This window comes from Lampetra fluviatilis, chromosome 66 (genome assembly GCF_964198595.1).
Source record: "Lampetra fluviatilis chromosome 66, kcLamFluv1.1, whole genome shotgun sequence".
In the NCBI taxonomy this organism is placed as follows: domain Eukaryota; kingdom Metazoa; phylum Chordata; class Hyperoartia; order Petromyzontiformes; family Petromyzontidae; genus Lampetra; species Lampetra fluviatilis.
The window spans coordinates 4,319,619-4,337,902 of NC_136340.1; the positions used below are offsets into that span (position 1 = coordinate 4,319,619).

General features: G+C 53.8%; 1 protein-coding gene across 1 annotated transcript in view; it reads left to right on the forward strand.

Annotated features, from left to right (window-relative positions):
- The window catches only part of LOC144952252 (lysine-specific demethylase 6A-like), a 56,984-nt gene that overhangs the window by 12,978 nt on the left and 25,722 nt on the right, over positions 1-18,284 (forward strand). Inside the window, 10 exon segments of the mRNA XM_078882683.1 lie at positions 1,237-1,330; positions 2,193-2,319; positions 12,220-12,318; positions 12,789-13,008; positions 13,969-14,106; positions 15,438-15,490; positions 15,492-15,528; positions 15,530-15,607; positions 16,937-17,050; positions 18,187-18,243. Coding sequence (XP_078738809.1) covers positions 1,237-1,330; positions 2,193-2,319; positions 12,220-12,318; positions 12,789-13,008; positions 13,969-14,106; positions 15,438-15,490; positions 15,492-15,528; positions 15,530-15,607; positions 16,937-17,050; positions 18,187-18,243 — 1,017 coding nt within the window.

Consider the following 18,284-nt stretch of genomic DNA (forward strand, 5'->3'; position numbering starts at 1 on the left):
TATTTCTGGAGGGCGACTGCCTCCAACTGCCCAGTAGCGTCCTTCACGAGCCTCCTCCACTGAGGCCGATCTTGACACCGCTGGTACCAGTCATCGGCAAGTCCACTCAGCTCCACGTCCTCCTGTACCACATCACTCCATCTCTTCTCTAGCCCGTGCCGCGCCCGTTTTGCCCCCTTGATCCGGCCGAAACAAAATCTGTTTAGGCATGCGGTGTAAGGACCCCGCTGAGCCGCTGTGTCGTTGTTCTTGTTCATCATCATCATCGTCAACATCGCGTAGAAATGTACAGCAGCAGCCAAATGCTCTCAACGCCCAGCGACGTTGATTCTAAATGTGGAGGGAAGAAGCGGAGAACCCGGAGACAAAATCCACGCAGTGACCACCACGGGGAGAGACACGCAGACTCCAAATATACAGCAGCAGCAGCAGCCGTCAGGGGTCGGGATCGAACCCACGACCTCCTGCGTACCAGGCGAGGTAGTCAACATCTCCTAGCCACCGCGATGATGATGATGCCCCATGTGGGCCACGCGGGTTTCTGTGCCTCGGCGTTATTTTTATTATTTGTATTATTGTTGTATCGTCGATGTGTTGGCGTGCGTCCCAGCGTGGCGTGCCACTTGGCCCTGGGCCCTCGCGTTGTTTGTGCGGCGGCGGTGGGGGCTGTGGTGGTGGTGGGGGCTGTGGTGGCGGTTGCGGTGGGGGCTGTGGTGGTGGTGGGCTGTGGTGGCGGTGGGGGCGGTGGTGGTGGCTGTTGTTGTTGTTGCTGCTGCTTGGCTGAGCAGGTCGCGTTGACCCAGGTCATCCGGACCGCCTCGTGCGCTCGCTCTCCCTCGCTCTCTCGCTCTCTCCCCCGCTGTCTCTCCCGCTCTCTCTCTCTCCCTATTGCTCCCTCTCTCTCCACCTGCCTGGTGAGGGTGCGGTACCATCCACACCGCCCCGTCCCCCGTGCGTCACCGTGCCGCACGCAACGGGCACCACCACCACCGCCGCCGCTGCTGCTGCTGCTGCTGCTACTACTGCTGCCGCTGCTGCTACTGTTGCTGCTGCTGCCGCTGCTGCCCCCTGCTGGGGACCCGGCTACCTTTAGAAGACGACGTGGGGAGGGAGCCGCGTTGATCGGTGCCGATTCCTCCGTGCTTACCCCCCCCCCGTGTTTACCTCCCTCACCACCCCGTCTCACCCCCCCCCCCACCCCGTGTCCCCCCCCCCCCCCCCCCACTGCATGAGCAGCACAAGTACCGTGCAGCCAAGGAGGCGTATGAGCACCTCCTGCAGACGGACAACCTCCCAGCCACGGTCAAGGCAAGCGCACTACGGCAACTGGGTCAGAGGCGCTCACTCACACTCGCTCGCTCACTCACTCACACTCACTCACACTCGCTCGCTCACACTCGCTCACTCACACTCGCTCACTCACTCACACTCGCTCACTCACACTCGCTCACACTCTCACAACCTCCCAGCCACGGTCAAGGCAAGCGCACTAGGGCAACTGGGTCAGAGGCGCTCACTCACACTCGCTCACTCACTCACACTCGCTCACTCACTCACACTCGCTCACTCACACTCTCTCACAACCTCCCAGCCACGGTCAAGGCAAGCGCACTACGGCAACTGGGTCAGAGGCGCTCACTCACACACACTCGCTCACACTCGCTCACACTCACTCACACTCACTCACTCACTCGCTCACTCACTCACTCACACTCGCTCGCTCACACACTCACTCACTCACTCACACTCGCTCACACTCGCTCACACTCTCTCACAACCTCCCAGCCACGGTCAAGGCAAGCGCACTACGGCAACTGGGTCAGAGGCGCTCACTCACTCGCTCACTAACACTCACACTCACTCGCTCACTAACACTCACACTCGCTCACTCACGCTCGCTCACTCACACTTGCTCGCACTCGCTCGCTCACACACGCTCGCTCACACTTGCTGACTCACTCACTCACACTGACTCGCACACTCACTCACTCGCTCACGCTCGATGATGATGTGATGTTGTTGATGATGTTGTGGTGATGTTGGTGGTGATGTTGCGGTGCCCAGGCTGGATGCATCACACAGCCGAGCAGCTGGGAGAGAAATCTCAACGCGATGATGATGATGTAACGATGATGTGGTGATGATGATGTTGATGTTGTTGATGATGATGTGGTGATGTTGGTGGTGCCCAGGCTGGATGCATCACACAGCCGAGCAGCTGGGAGAGAAGTCTCAGCGCGAGTCCTGCGCTATCCAGTGCCTGCAGAAGTCGCTGGAAGTCGACCCCAACTCGGGCCAGTCCTGGTACTACCTGGGCAGGTACGTGGTGTGGTTTGTGTGTGTGTAGCCTCTTCCAGTGGCTGGCGGGGTGAGTGGGTGAGTGGAGTTTGTGTGATCTCCCCCTGTTCTACAGAGTGGGTGAGTGGAGTTTGTGTGATCTCCCCCTGTTCTACAGAGTGGGTGAGTGGAGTTTGTATGATCTCCCCCTGTTCTACAGAGTGGGTGAGTGGAGTTTGTGTGATCTCCCCCTGTTCTACAGAGTGGGTGAGTGGAGTTTGTGTGATCTCCCCCTGTTCTACAGAGTGGGTGAGTGGAGTTTGTATGATCTCCCCCTGTTCTACAGAGTGAGTGAGTGGAGTTTGTGTGATCTCCCCCTGTTCTACAGAGTGAGTGAGTGGAGTTTGTGTGATCTGCCCCTGTTCTACAGAGTGAGTGGAGTTTGTGTGATCTCCCCGTGTTCTACAGAGTGGAGTTTGTATGATCTCCCCCTGTTCTACAGAGTGAGTGGAGTTTGTATGATCTCCCCCTGTTCTACAGAGTGAGTGGAGTTTGTGTGATCTCCCCGTGTTCTACAGAGTGAGTGGAGTTTGTATGATCTCCCCCTGTTCTACAGAGTGAGTGGAGTTTGTGTGATCTCCCCCTGTTCTACAGAGTGAGTGGAGTTTGTATGATCTCCCCCTGTTCTACAGAGTGAGTGGAGTTTGTATGATCTCCCCCTGTTCGACAGAGTGAGTGAGTGGAGTTTGTGTGATCTCCCCCTGTTCTACAGAGTGAGTGGAGTTTGTATGATCTCCCCCTGTTCTACAGAGTGAGTGGAGTTGGTATGATCTCCCCCTGTTCTACAGAGTGAGTGGAGTTTGTATGATCTCCCCCTGTTCTACAGAGTGAGTGGGGTTTGTATGATCTCCCCCTGTTCTACAGAGTGAGTGGAGTTTGTATGATCTCCCCCTGTTCTACAGAGTGAGTGGGGTTTGTATGATCTCCCCCTGTTCTACAGAGTGAGTGGAGTTTGTATGATCTCCCCCTGTTCTACAGAGTGAGTGGGGTTTGTATGATCTCCCCCTGTTCTACAGAGTGAGTGGAGTTTGTATGATCTCCCCCTGTTCTACAGAGTGAGTGGAGTTTGTATGATCTCCCCCTGTCCTACAGAGTGAGTGGAGTTTGTATGATCTCCCCCTGTTCTACAGAGTGAGTGGAGTTTGTATGATCTCCCCCTGTTCTACAGAGTGAGTGGAGTTTGTATGATCTCCCCCTGTTCTACAGAGTGAGTGGAGTTTGTATGATCTCCCCCTGTTCTACAGAGTGAGTGGAGTTTGTATGATCTCCCCCTGTTCTACAGAGTAAGAGTGAGGGGAGTTTGTGTGATCTCCCCCTGTTCTACAGAGTGAGTGGGGTTTGTATGATCTCCCCCTGCTCTACAGAGTGAGTGGAGTTTGTATGATCTCCCCCTGTTCTACAGAGTAAGAGTGAGGGGAGTTTGTGTGATCTCCCCCTGTTCTACAGAGTGAGTGGGGTTTGTATGATCTCCTCCTGTTCTACAGAGTGAGTGGAGTTTGTATGATCTCCCCCTGCTCTACAGAGTGAGTGGAGTTTGTATGATCTCCCCCTGTTCTACAGAGTAAGAGTGAGGGGAGTTTGTGTGATCTCCCCCTGTTCTACAGAGTGAGTGGGGTTTGTATGATCTCCCCCTGTTCTACAGAGTGAGTGGGGTTTGTATGATCTCCCCCTGTTCTACAGAGTGAGTGGGGTTTGTATGATCTCCCCCTGTTCTACAGAGTGAGTGGAGTTTGTATGATCTCCCCCTGTCCTACAGAGTGAGTGGAGTTTGTATGATCTCCCCCTGTTCTACAGAGTGAGTGGAGTTTGTATGATCTCCCCCTGTTCTACAGAGTGAGTGGAGTTTGTATGATCTCCCCCTGTTCTACAGAGTGAGTGGAGTTTGTATGATCTCCCCCTGTTCTACAGAGTGGAGTTTGTATGATCTCCCCCTGTTCTACAGAGTAAGAGTGAGGGGAGTTTGTGTGATCTCCCCCTGTTCTACAGAGTGAGTGGGGTTTGTATGATCTCCCCCTGCTCTACAGAGTGAGTGGAGTTTGTATGATCTCCCCCTGTTCTACAGAGTAAGAGTGAGGGGAGTTTGTGTGATCTCCCCCTGTTCTACAGAGTGAGTGGGGTTTGTATGATCTCCCCCTGTTCTACAGAGTGAGTGGAGTTTGTATGATCTCCCCCTGCTCTACAGAGTGAGTGGAGTTTGTATGATCTCCCCCTGTTCTACAGAGTAAGAGTGAGGGGAGTTTGTGTGATCTCCCCCTGTTCTACAGAGTGAGTGGGGTTTGTATGATCTCCCCCTGTTCTACAGAGTGAGTGGGGTTTGTATGATCTCCCCCTGTTCTACAGAGTAAGAGTGAGGGGAGTTTGTATGATCTCCCCCTGTTCTACAGAGTGGGTGAGTGGAGTTTGTGTGATCTCCCCCTGTTCTACAGAGTGGGTGAGTGGAGTTTGTGTGATCTCCCCCTGTTCTACAGAGTGGGTGAGTGGAGTTTGTATGATCTCCCCCTGTTCTACAGAGTGAGTGAGTGGAGTTTGTGTGATCTCCCCCTGTTCTACAGAGTGAGTGAGTGGAGTTTGTGTGATCTCCCCCTGTTCTACAGAGTGAGTGAGTGGAGTTTGTGTGATCTGCCCCTGTTCTACAGAGTGAGTGGAGTTTGTGTGATCTCCCCGTGTTCTACAGAGTGAGTGGAGTTTGTATGATCTCCCCCTGTTCTACAGAGTGAGTGGGGTTTGTATGATCTCCCCCTGTTCTACAGAGTAAGAGTGAGGGGAGTTTGTGTGATCTCCCCCTGTTCTACAGAGTGGGTGAGTGGAGTTTGTGTGATCTCCCCCTGTTCTACAGAGTGGGTGAGTGGAGTTTGTGTGATCTCCCCCTGTTCTACAGAGTGGGTGAGTGGAGTTTGTATGATCTCCCCCTGTTCTACAGAGTGAGTGAGTGGAGTTTGTGTGATCTCCCCCTGTTCTACAGAGTGAGTGAGTGGAGTTTGTGTGATCTGCCCCTGTTCTACAGAGTGAGTGGAGTTTGTGTGATCTCCCCGTGTTCTACAGAGTGAGTGGAGTTTGTATGATCTCCCCCTGTTCTACAGAGTGAGTGGAGTTTGTATGATCTCCCCCTGTTCTACAGAGTGAGTGGAGTTTGTGTGATCTCCCCGTGTTCTACAGAGTGAGTGGAGTTTGTATGATCTCCCCCTGTTCTACAGAGTGAGTGGAGTTTGTATGATCTCCCCCTGTTCGACAGAGTGAGTGAGTGGAGTTTGTGTGATCTCCCCCTGTTCTACAGAGTGAGTAGAGTTTGTATGATCTCCCCCTGTTCGACAGAGTGAGTGAGTGGAGTTTGTGTGATCTCCCCCTGTTCTACAGAGTGAGTGGAGTTTGTATGATCTCCCCCTGTTCTACAGAGTGAGTGGAGTTTGTATGATCTCCCCCTGTTCTACAGAGTGAGTGGAGTTTGTATGATCTCCCCCTGTTCTACAGAGTGAGTGGAGTTTGTATGATCTCCCCCTGTTCTACAGAGTGAGTGGAGTTTGTATGATCTCCCCCTGTTCTACAGAGTGAGTGGGGTTTGTATGATCTCCCCCTGTTCTACAGAGTGAGTGGAGTTTGTATGATCTCCCCCTGTTCTACAGAGTGAGTGGGGTTTGTATGATCTCCCCCTGTTCTACAGAGTGAGTGGAGTTTGTATGATCTCCCCCTGTTCTACAGAGTGAGTGGAGTTTGTATGATCTCCCCCTGTCCTACAGAGTGAGTGGAGTTTGTATGATCTCCCCCTGTTCTACAGAGTGAGTGGAGTTTGTATGATCTCCCCCTGTTCTACAGAGTGAGTGGAGTTTGTATGATCTCCCCCTGTTCTACAGAGTGAGTGGAGTTTGTATGATCTCCCCCTGTTCTACAGAGTGAGTGGAGTTTGTATGATCTCCCCCTGTTCTACAGAGTGAGTGGGGTTTGTATGATCTCCCCCTGTTCTACAGAGTGAGTGGAGTTTGTATGATCTCCCCCTGTTCTACAGAGTGAGTGGAGTTTGTATGATCTCCCCCTGTTCTACAGAGTGAGTGGGGTTTGTATGATCTCCCCCTGTTCTACAGAGTGAGTGGAGTTTGTATGATCTCCCCCTGTTCTACAGAGTGAGTGGAGTTTGTATGATCTCCCCCTGTCCTACAGAGTGAGTGGAGTTTGTATGATCTCCCCCTGTTCTACAGAGTGAGTGGAGTTTGTATGATCTCCCCCTGTTCTACAGAGTGAGTGGAGTTTGTATGATCTCCCCCTGTTCTACAGAGTGAGTGGAGTTTGTATGATCTCCCCCTGTTCTACAGAGTGAGTGGAGTTTGTATGATCTCCCCCTGTTCTACAGAGTAAGAGTGAGGGGAGTTTGTGTGATCTCCCCCTGTTCTACAGAGTGAGTGGGGTTTGTATGATCTCCCCCTGCTCTACAGAGTGAGTGGAGTTTGTATGATCTCCCCCTGTTCTACAGAGTAAGAGTGAGGGGAGTTTGTGTGATCTCCCCCTGTTCTACAGAGTGAGTGGGGTTTGTATGATCTCCCCCTGTTCTACAGAGTGAGTGGAGTTTGTATGATCTCCCCCTGCTCTACAGAGTGAGTGGAGTTTGTATGATCTCCCCCTGTTCTACAGAGTAAGAGTGAGGGGAGTTTGTGTGATCTCCCCCTGTTCTACAGAGTGAGTGGGGTTTGTATGATCTCCCCCTGTTCTACAGAGTGAGTGGGGTTTGTATGATCTCCCCCTGTTCTACAGAGTAAGAGTGAGGGGAGTTTGTATGATCTCCCCCTGTTCTACAGAGTGGGTGAGTGGAGTTTGTGTGATCTCCCCCTGTTCTACAGAGTGGGTGAGTGGAGTTTGTGTGATCTCCCCCTGTTCTACAGAGTGGGTGAGTGGAGTTTGTATGATCTCCCCCTGTTCTACAGAGTGAGTGAGTGGAGTTTGTGTGATCTCCCCCTGTTCTACAGAGTGAGTGAGTGGAGTTTGTGTGATCTGCCCCTGTTCTACAGAGTGAGTGGAGTTTGTGTGATCTCCCCGTGTTCTACAGAGTGAGTGGAGTTTGTATGATCTCCCCCTGTTCTACAGAGTGAGTGGAGTTTGTATGATCTCCCCCTGTTCTACAGAGTGAGTGGGGTTTGTATGATCTCCCCCTGTTCTACAGAGTAAGAGTGAGGGGAGTTTGTGTGATCTCCCCCTGTTCTACAGAGTGGGTGAGTGGAGTTTGTGTGATCTCCCCCTGTTCTACAGAGTGGGTGAGTGGAGTTTGTGTGATCTCCCCCTGTTCTACAGAGTGGGTGAGTGGAGTTTGTATGATCTCCCCCTGTTCTACAGAGTGAGTGAGTGGAGTTTGTGTGATCTCCCCCTGTTCTACAGAGTGAGTGAGTGGAGTTTGTGTGATCTGCCCCTGTTCTACAGAGTGAGTGGAGTTTGTGTGATCTCCCCGTGTTCTACAGAGTGAGTGGAGTTTGTATGATCTCCCCCTGTTCTACAGAGTGAGTGGAGTTTGTATGATCTCCCCCTGTTCTACAGAGTGAGTGGAGTTTGTATGATCTCCCCCTGTTCTACAGAGTGAGTGGAGTTTGTATGATCTCCCCCTGTTCTACAGAGTGAGTGGAGTTTGTATGATCTCCCCCTGTTCTACAGAGTAAGAGTGAGGGGAGTTTGTGTGATCTCCCCCTGTTCTACAGAGTGAGTGCGGTTTGTATGATCTCCCCCTGCTCTACAGAGTGAGTGGAGTTTGTATGATCTCCCCCTGTTCTACAGAGTAAGAGTGAGGGGAGTTTGTGTGATCTCCCCCTGTTCTACAGAGTGAGTGGGGTTTGTATGATCTCCCCCTGTTCTACAGAGTGAGTGGAGTTTGTATGATCTCCCCCTGCTCTACAGAGTGAGTGGAGTTTGTATGATCTCCCCCTGTTCTACAGAGTAAGAGTGAGGGGAGTTTGTGTGATCTCCCCCTGTTCTACAGAGTGAGTGGGGTTTGTATGATCTCCCCCTGTTCTACAGAGTGAGTGGGGTTTGTATGATCTCCCCCTGTTCTACAGAGTAAGAGTGAGGGGAGTTTGTATGATCTCCCCCTGTTCTACAGAGTGGGTGAGTGGAGTTTGTGTGATCTCCCCCTGTTCTACAGAGTGGGTGAGTGGAGTTTGTGTGATCTCCCCCTGTTCTACAGAGTGGGTGAGTGGAGTTTGTATGATCTCCCCCTGTTCTACAGAGTGAGTGAGTGGAGTTTGTGTGATCTCCCCCTGTTCTACAGAGTGAGTGAGTGGAGTTTGTGTGATCTGCCCCTGTTCTACAGAGTGAGTGGAGTTTGTGTGATCTCCCCGTGTTCTACAGAGTGAGTGGAGTTTGTATGATCTCCCCCTGTTCTACAGAGTGAGTGGAGTTTGTATGATCTCCCCCTGTTCTACAGAGTGAGTGGGGTTTGTATGATCTCCCCCTGTTCTACAGAGTAAGAGTGAGGGGAGTTTGTGTGATCTCCCCCTGTTCTACAGAGTGGGTGAGTGGAGTTTGTGTGATCTCCCCCTGTTCTACAGAGTGGGTGAGTGGAGTTTGTGTGATCTCCCCCTGTTCTACAGAGTGGGTGAGTGGAGTTTGTATGATCTCCCCCTGTTCTACAGAGTGAGTGAGTGGAGTTTGTGTGATCTCCCCCTGTTCTACAGAGTGAGTGAGTGGAGTTTGTGTGATCTGCCCCTGTTCTACAGAGTGAGTGGAGTTTGTGTGATCTCCCCGTGTTCTACAGAGTGAGTGGAGTTTGTATGATCTCCCCCTGTTCTACAGAGTGAGTGGAGTTTGTATGATCTCCCCCTGTTCTACAGAGTGAGTGGAGTTTGTATGATCTCCCCCTGTTCTACAGAGTGAGTGGAGTTTGTATGATCTCCCCCTGTTCTACAGAGTGAGTGGAGTTTGTGTGATCTCCCCGTGTTCTACAGAGTGAGTGGAGTTTGTATGATCTCCCCCTGTTCTACAGAGTGAGTGGAGTTTGTATGATCTCCCCCTGTTCTACAGAGTGAGTGGAGTTTGTATGATCTCCCCCTGTTCGACAGAGTGAGTGAGTGGAGTTTGTGTGATCTCCCCCTGTTCTACAGAGTGAGTGGAGTTTGTATGATCTCCCCCTGTTCTACAGAGTGAGTGGAGTTGGTATGATCTCCCCCTGTTCTACAGAGTGAGTGGAGTTTGTATGATCTCCCCCTGTTCTACAGAGTGAGTGGGGTTTGTATGATCTCCCCCTGTTCTACAGAGTGAGTGGAGTTTGTATGATCTCCCCCTGTTCTACAGAGTGAGTGGGGTTTGTATGATCTCCCCCTGTTCTACAGAGTGAGTGGAGTTTGTATGATCTCCCCCTGTTCTACAGAGTGAGTGGGGTTTGTATGATCTCCCCCTGTTCTACAGAGTGAGTGGAGTTTGTATGATCTCCCCCTGTTCTACAGAGTGAGTGGAGTTTGTATGATCTCCCCCTGTCCTACAGAGTGAGTGGAGTTTGTATGATCTCCCCCTGTTCTACAGAGTGAGTGGAGTTTGTATGATCTCCCCCTGTTCTACAGAGTGAGTGGAGTTTGTATGATCTCCCCCTGTTCTACAGAGTGAGTGGAGTTTGTATGATCTCCCCCTGTTCTACAGAGTAAGAGTGAGGGGAGTTTGTGTGATCTCCCCCTGTTCTACAGAGTGAGTGGGGTTTGTATGATCTCCCCCTGCTCTACAGAGTGAGTGGAGTTTGTATGATCTCCCCCTGTTCTACAGAGTAAGAGTGAGGGGAGTTTGTGTGATCTCCCCCTGTTCTACAGAGTGAGTGGGGTTTGTATGATCTCCCCCTGTTCTACAGAGTGAGTGGAGTTTGTATGATCTCCCCCTGCTCTACAGAGTGAGTGGAGTTTGTATGATCTCCCCCTGTTCTACAGAGTAAGAGTGAGGGGAGTTTGTGTGATCTCCCCCTGTTCTACAGAGTGAGTGGGGTTTGTATGATCTCCCCCTGTTCTACAGAGTGAGTGGGGTTTGTATGATCTCCCCCTGTTCTACAGAGTAAGAGTGAGGGGAGTTTGTATGATCTCCCCCTGTTCTACAGAGTGAGTGGAGTTTGTATGATCTCCCCCTGTTCTACAGAGTGAGTGGGGTTTGTATGATCTCCCCCTGTTCTACAGAGTGAGTGGGGTTTGTATGATCTCCCCCTGTTCTACAGAGTGAGTGGAGTTTGTATGATCTCCCCCTGTCCTACAGAGTGAGTGGAGTTTGTATGATCTCCCCCTGTTCTACAGAGTGAGTGGAGTTTGTATGATCTCCCCCTGTTCTACAGAGTGAGTGGAGTTTGTATGATCTCCCCCTGTTCTACAGAGTGAGTGGAGTTTGTATGATCTCCCCCTGTTCTACAGAGTGAGTGGAGTTTGTATGATCTCCCCCTGTTCTACAGAGTAAGAGTGAGGGGAGTTTGTGTGATCTCCCCCTGTTCTACAGAGTGAGTGGGGTTTGTATGATCTCCCCCTGTTCTACAGAGTGAGTGGAGTTTGTATGATCTCCCCCTGCTCTACAGAGTGGAGTTTGTATGATCTCCCCCTGTTCTACAGAGTAAGAGTGAGGGGAGTTTGTGTGATCTCCCCCTGTTCTACAGAGTGAGTGGGGTTTGTATGATCTCCCCCTGTTCTACAGAGTGAGTGGGGTTTGTATGATCTCCCCCTGTTCTACAGAGTGAGTGGAGTTTGTATGATCTCCCCCTGTTCTACAGAGTGAGTGGGGTTTGTATGATCTCCCCCTGTTCTACAGAGTGAGTGGGGTTTGTATGATCTCCCCCTGTTCTACAGAGTGAGTGGGGTTTGTATGATCTCCCCCTGTTCTACAGAGTGAGTGGGGTTTGTATGATCTCCCCCTGTTCTACAGAGTGAGTGGGGTTTGTATGATCTCCCCCTGTTCTACAGAGTGAGTGGAGTTTGTATGATCTCCCCCTGTTCTACAGAGTGAGTGGGGTTTGTATGATCTCCCCCTGTTCTACAGAGTGAGTGGGGTTTGTATGATCTCCCCCTGTTCTACAGAGTGAGTGGGGTTTGTATGATCTCCCCCTGTTCTACAGAGTGAGTGGGGTTTGTATGATCTCCCCCTGTTCTACAGAGTGAGTGGGGTTTGTATGATCTCCCCCTGTTCTACAGAGTGAGTGAGGGGAGTTTGTATGATCTCCCCCTGTTCTACAGAGTAAGTGGGGTTTGTATGATCTCCCCCTGTTCTACAGAGTAAGTGGGGTTTGTATGATCTCCCCCTGTTCTACAGAGTGAGTGGAGTTTGTATGATCTCCCCCTGTTCTACAGAGTGAGTGGAGTTTGTGTGATCTCCCCGTGTTCTACAGAGTGAGTGGAGTTTGTATGATCTCCCCCTGTTCTACAGAGTGAGTGGAGTTTGTATGATCTCCCCCTGTTCTACAGAGTGAGTGGAGTTTGTGTGATCTCCCCGTGTTCTACAGAGTGAGTGGAGTTTGTATGATCTCCCCCTGCTCTACAGAGTGAGTGGAGTTTGTATGATCTCCCCCTGCTCTACAGAGTAAGAGTGAGTCTATGGGTATGTGGAGGGAAAAAAACCGGAGGAGCCGGAGACAAATCCACGCGGTGACCACGCGGAGAGAGACGCAGACTCCAAATATACAGCAGCAGCAGCAGGCATCAGGGTCGGGATCGAACCCACGACCTCCTGTGTACCAGGCGAGGTAGTTAACATCTCCCAGCCACCGTGATGATGATGAGAGAGACGCAAACTCCAAATATACAGCAGCAGCAGCAGGCATCAGGGTCGGGATCGAACCCACGACCTCCTGTGTACCAGGCGAGGTAGTTAACATCTCCTAGCCACACTGACGCCCTCGCCACCAACCCCCCCACTCACCCTCTCTCACTGCCCCCCCCCACCTCTCTCCCTCCCTTCCAGGTGCTTCTCCAGCATTGGCAAGGTGCACGATGCGTTTGTGTCGTACCGCCAGTCGATAGACAAGTCGGAGGCAAGCGCCGACACATGGTGTTCCATCGGGTGAGTGGGTGAGGGTGAGTGTGGGTGGGTGAGAGTGGGTGACAGTGGGTGGGTGGGTGTGGGTGACAGTGGGTGGGTGAGAGTGGGTGTGTGTGGGTGTGTGAGTGGGTGAGAGTGGGTGGGTGACAGTGGGTGTGTGAGGGTGGGTGTGGGTGGGTGTGGGTGAGTGTGGATGGGTTAGAGTGAGAGTGGGTGGGTGAGAGTGCGTGGGTGAGAGTGGGTGGGTGAGTGGGTGTGCTACGCTCACACACACACTACGCTCACACACACACACGCTTCACACACACACCACACACACACTCGCCGTGCTCACACACACACTACACACACACACGACACACACACACTCGCCGTGCTCACACACACGCACACTACACACTTGCCGTGCTCACACACTACGCTCACACACACACTACGCTCACACACACACTCGCCGTGCTCACACACACTCATGCTTGCGCGCCCCGCAGGGTGCTGTACCAGCAGCAGAACCAGCCGATGGACGCGCTGCAGGCGTACATCTGCGCCGTGCAACTGGACCACGGGCACGCGGCGGCCTGGACGGACCTGGGCATCCTGTACGAGTCGTGCAGCCAGCCGCACGACGCCCTCAAGTGCTACTGCAACGCCGCCAAGAGCAAGGCCTGCACAGACGGGGGCGCCCTCGGACAGCGCATCAAACACCTGCAGGTGTGGGGGCGGGGGGGGGGGGTGGAGAGGGGGGGAGTGGGGGGGTATAGAAGGGGAGAGTGGGGGGGGAGGAGTGGGGGGATTGAGAGGGGGAGAGATGGGGGTAGTGGGGAGGTAGATAGGGGGAGAGCGGGGGGGAGAGAGAGAGAAGGGGGGAGTGGGGGGAGAGTGGGGGGGGGGAGAGAGGGGCGGGGAGTTGGGGGGGGTATAGAAAGGGGGAGTAGGGAGGTAGATAGGGGGAGAGTGGGGGGGAGACAGAGAGAAGGGGGGAGTGGGGGAGAGTGGGGGGGGGGGATAGAAGGGGAGAGTGGGGGAGGAGTGGGGGAGTGAGAGAGGGTGGGAGAGAGGGACAGTGGGGGGGGATAGAGAGTGGGGGCAGGGGGGGGGGAGTTGGGGGGGGAGATGGAGAGGGGGGAGATAGATAGGGGGAGAGTGGGGGGGAGATGGAGAGAAGGGGGGAGAGAGGGGGGAGTGGGGAGGTAGATAGGGGGAGAGTGGGGGGGAGATAGAGAGAGGGGGGGGGGAGTGGGGGGAGAGAGTGGGAGGGGGATAGAAAGGGGGAGAGGGGGAGTGGGGGGGATAGAAGGGGAGAGAGAGAGAGAGGGGGAGAAAGGGGGGGGAGTGGGGGGATAGAGAGTGGGGGAGACTGGGAGAGTGTATACGTCTGTGTGTGTGTATACATCTGTGCCACGCCACTGGCTTGCCCTGGTCGGTCCTGAGAAGGACAGCGATCCAGGGGAGTCCCAGCGCCTATCTAGCCGGTCTTCCTTCTTCGCTGGTTTAAGCAACTCCCCCACCGAGGGGTGGGACCATGAGGGATCACAGCGCCGTTTCAGCCCCCCAGGGCTAACCGATGCGGACGTGGATGCAAGCACCCTTCCGCGTGCGGGCGTAACCACCCCTGGTGTGTTTGTTTGCCCTCCCGTAACACCTCTACACGTGCGCCCCTCCCTCCCTCAGAGCCAGCTGTGCAGCCTGCCCCCCGGCGTGCTCGCCAGCAAGCCCAAGATGCTGCCCAGCATCGAGGAGGCGTGGAGCCTCCCCATCCCCGCAGAGCTCACGTCGCGTCAGGGGTCAGCCTCCAGCACGCCGCAGCAGGTGATACACACACCACGCTACACACACACTCACACCACGCTCACACACACACAGCACGCTACACACACACACAACATACACACCACACACATACACACACACCACACTCACACCACGCTACACACATACACACACCACACTCACACACACGCAGCACGCTACACACACACACAACATACACACCACACACATACACACACCACACTCACACACACACCACGCTACACACACCACGCTACACTCACACATACACACAGAGCTCACGTCACGTCAGGGATCAGCCTCCAGCACGCCACAGCAGGTGATACTCACACACACACCACACACACACACACTCACACACCACATACACACACCACATACACACACACACACTACGCTACACTCACACATACACACAGAGCTCACGTCAAGTCAGGGATCAGCCTCCAGCACGCCACAGCAGGTGATACTCACACACACACCACATACACACACACACCACGCTCACACACACACACCACGCTCACACACACACACATACACACCACGCTCACACACCACGCTACACACACATACACCACGCTCACACACACACCACACCACGCTACACACACACACACACACCACGCTACACATACACACCACACACATACACACACACAGAGCTCACGTCGCGTCAGGGATCATCCTCCAGCACGCCACAGCAGGTGATACACACACACAGACACACACACCACGCTACACTCACACACATCCACACCACGCTCACACACACCACGCTACACACACACACCACGCTCACACACACACACCACGCTCACACACACACACACACCCGCTACACTCACACACACAGAGCTCACGTCACCCCAGGCCTCGCTTACACTCTCCTCTCCGCTCACACTGTCCTCTCCGCTCACACTGTCTTCTACGCTCACAATACACACACACTTACGCGTGTGTATGTACACTCACTCACACGTGTGTGTGCGTGTGTGGGGAGCGGTATTGCAGCGGTTAGCGCTACGCTACGAACCCGGCGACCCGAGTTCGATTCCCGCTCACGGCCAACACCACCAGTGAGGATTATTTTAACCCGTCCTGGGCCTCCCCTAGGTCGACTCAGCCTCAAACGAGTACCTGGTGCGGTGTGTAGTGAACATCGCCACTGGGGAGACAAAGGCGGCCGGGCGTGGTGCTGCTGGCCACCCACCCCCTCGTGTGCCACTCTGCCGGTAGCCTTCATCGACGCTGCTACTCGCTTAACAGCACTTGCCCCTACGGTCTGTCACAGGCTACACGGGGGATCTTTGTCTTCATTTTTGTGTCTGCGCGCGCGCGCGCCTCAGGCATTCAAGCCGGCGCAGGACGTGTTTGGCGGTGCAACGCAGGCCGCCCCTCGAGCAGCAGCAGCAGCAGCAGCCGCAGCAGCAAGCAGCCCCTCCCGCACCACGTGGCCGGCGCCGGGGACGAGCTGCACAGCCCGGCCAAGATCCGCAAGAGTTCCTTCACCACCAAGGTGAGCGACTTGCTCCCCACCATCCCACTACACTCCCCTCCCCTTTTCTCCCTCTCCTCCCACTCTCCCCTCCCTCTCCTCCCTCCCTCCCTCCCCTCCCTCTCCTCCCTCCCTCCCCTCCCTCCCTCCCTCCCCCTCTTCCCACCCTCCCTCCCTCCCCTCCCTTCCCACCCTCCCTCCCTCCCCTCCCACCCTCCCCTCCCACCCCTCCCTCTCCTCCCTCTCCCTCCCTCCCTCCCCTCCCTCTCCTCCCCTCCCTCCCCTCCCTCCCCTCCCTCTCTTCCCACCCTCCCTCCCTCCCCTCCCTCTCTTCCCACCCTCCCTCCCTCTCTTCCCACCCTCCCTCCCTCTCTTCCCACCCTCCCTCCCTCCCCTCCCACCCTCCCACCCTCCCCTCCCTCCCTCTCTTCCTCTCTTCCCACCTCCCCTCCCACCCCTCCCTTCCCACCCTCCCACCCCTCCCTTCCCACCCTCCCCTCCCTCCCTCTCCTCCCACCCTCTCCTCCCACCCTCCCCTCCCAGAGTTAAACCACTACAACATTTACAATTCGTTACTAGGACAGCACTAACCCGTTGCTGTGTGTTGCAGAGTTAAACCCACTACGACATTTACAATTCGTTACTAGTGCAGCACTAACCCGTTGCTGTGTGTTGCAGAGTTAAACCCACTACTACATTTACAATTCGTTACTAGGACAGCACTAACCCGTTGCTGTGTGTTGCAGAGTTAAACCCACTACTACATTTACAATTCGTTACTAGGACAGCACTAACCGGTTGCTGTGTGTTGAGAGTTAAACCCACTACAACATTTACAATTCGTTACTAGTACAGCACTAACCGGTTGCTGTGTGTTGGAGAGTTAAACCCACTACAACATTTACAATTCGTTACTAGTACAGCACTAACCGGTTGCTGTGTGTTGGAGAGTTAAACCCACTACAACATTTACAATTCGTTACTAGTACAGCACTAACCCGTTGCTGTGTGTTGGAGAGTTAAACCCACTACAACATTTGCAATTCGTTACTAGTACAGCACTAACCGGTTGCTGTGAGTTGGAGAGTTAAACCCACTACTACATTTACAATTCGTTACTAGTACAGCACTAACCGGTTGCTGTGTGTTGGAGAGTTAAACCCACTACGACATTTACAATTCGTTACTAGTACAGCACTAACCGGTTGCTGTGTGTTGGATGCAGCTGGTTTGTAATGACCGATTCTGGGCCATTCGTGAAGAGCTTTATCGCTCCTCAGCTTTCTCCTGCAGTCTACACACAGATTCTCACTCCGCCCCCGCTTGTGTGTCACTCTGTGCGTGCGGCAGCCCAACGCGGCGGAGGGCTGGGCGTCCCAGCATGCACCTCACCTCGCCCCCTCCCAGAATCCCTTGCAGCAGGAGCAGCTTGCGGTGGGGACGCTCACCACGCAGAAGCTGCAGGTGCCCGTGAGACGTGGGGTGGTGGTGTCTGTGTTTGTGTCTGTGTCGGTGTCTGTGTTGTGTCTGTGTTGTGTTTGGTCTTGTGGTGGTGTCTGTGTCGTGTCTGTGTGGTGTCGTGGTGTGTCTGTGTTGTGTCTGTGGTGTGTCTGTGTTGTGTCTGTTTGTGTCTGTGTTTGTGTCTGTGTGGTCTCGTGTCTGTGTTGTGGTCGTGTCTGTGTGGTCTTGTGCTTGTGTCTGTGTTGTGTCTGTGTTGTGTCTGTGTCGCTTCTGTGTGGTCTTGTGTCTGTGTGGTCTCGTGTCGTGTCTGTGTTTTGTTTGTGGTCGTGTCTGTGTTGTGTTTGTGGTCGTGTCTGTGTTGTGTTTAGTCTTGTGGTCGTGTGTGTGGTGTGGTCGTGTCTATGTGGTCTTGTGGTCGTGTCTGTGTTGTGTTTGTGTCGTGTCTGTGTTGTGTCTGTCTGTGTGGTCTTGTGTCGTGTCTGTGGTGTGTTTGTGGTCGTGTCTGTGTCGTGTCTGTGTCGTTGTCGTGTCTGTGTGGTCTTGTGTCTGTGTCGCGTCTGTGTTGTGTCTGTGTCGCGTCTGTGTTGTGTGTGTTGTGTCTGTGTCGCGTCTGTGTTGTGTGTGTTGTGTCTGTGTCGCGTCTGTGTGGTCTTGTGTCGTGTCTGTGTGGTCTTGTGTCTGTGTGTCGTGTTGTGGTCGTGTCTGTGTTGTGGTTGTGGTGTTGTGGATATGTATATCGGCTTGTGGTTGTGCTGTGGTTCTGTTGATAGGGCGCTCTGTGGTTGTTGCTGATAGCAGTTGTTGCGGTTGCCCCATGGTTGTTGCTGATGGAGGTGGTTGTTGGTGATGGCGGTTGTTGCTGATGGAGGTGGTTGTTGCTGCTGGCGGTTGTTGTTGGTGATGGCGGTTGTTGCTGATGGCGGTTGTTGTTGCTGGTGGCGGTTGTTGTTGATGCTGGCAGTTGTTGCTGATGGCGGTTGTTGTTGCTGCTGGTGGTTGTTGCTGATGCCGGTTGTTGTTGTTGATGGCGATTGTTGTTGTTGATGGCGATTGTTGTTGTTAATGACGGTTGTTGACTTCCCAGCTGCTGGAGCAGCTCCGAGGCAACCCGCTTGACGCTGACGCTGCCGCAGCTGCAGCTGCTGGAGCAGCTGGAGCACCAGGCCAGGGTGGCAGCCCAGCAGCAGCAGCAGCAGGTGCCGGCCTCAACCCACGTAGACACCCCCACCCCACCACC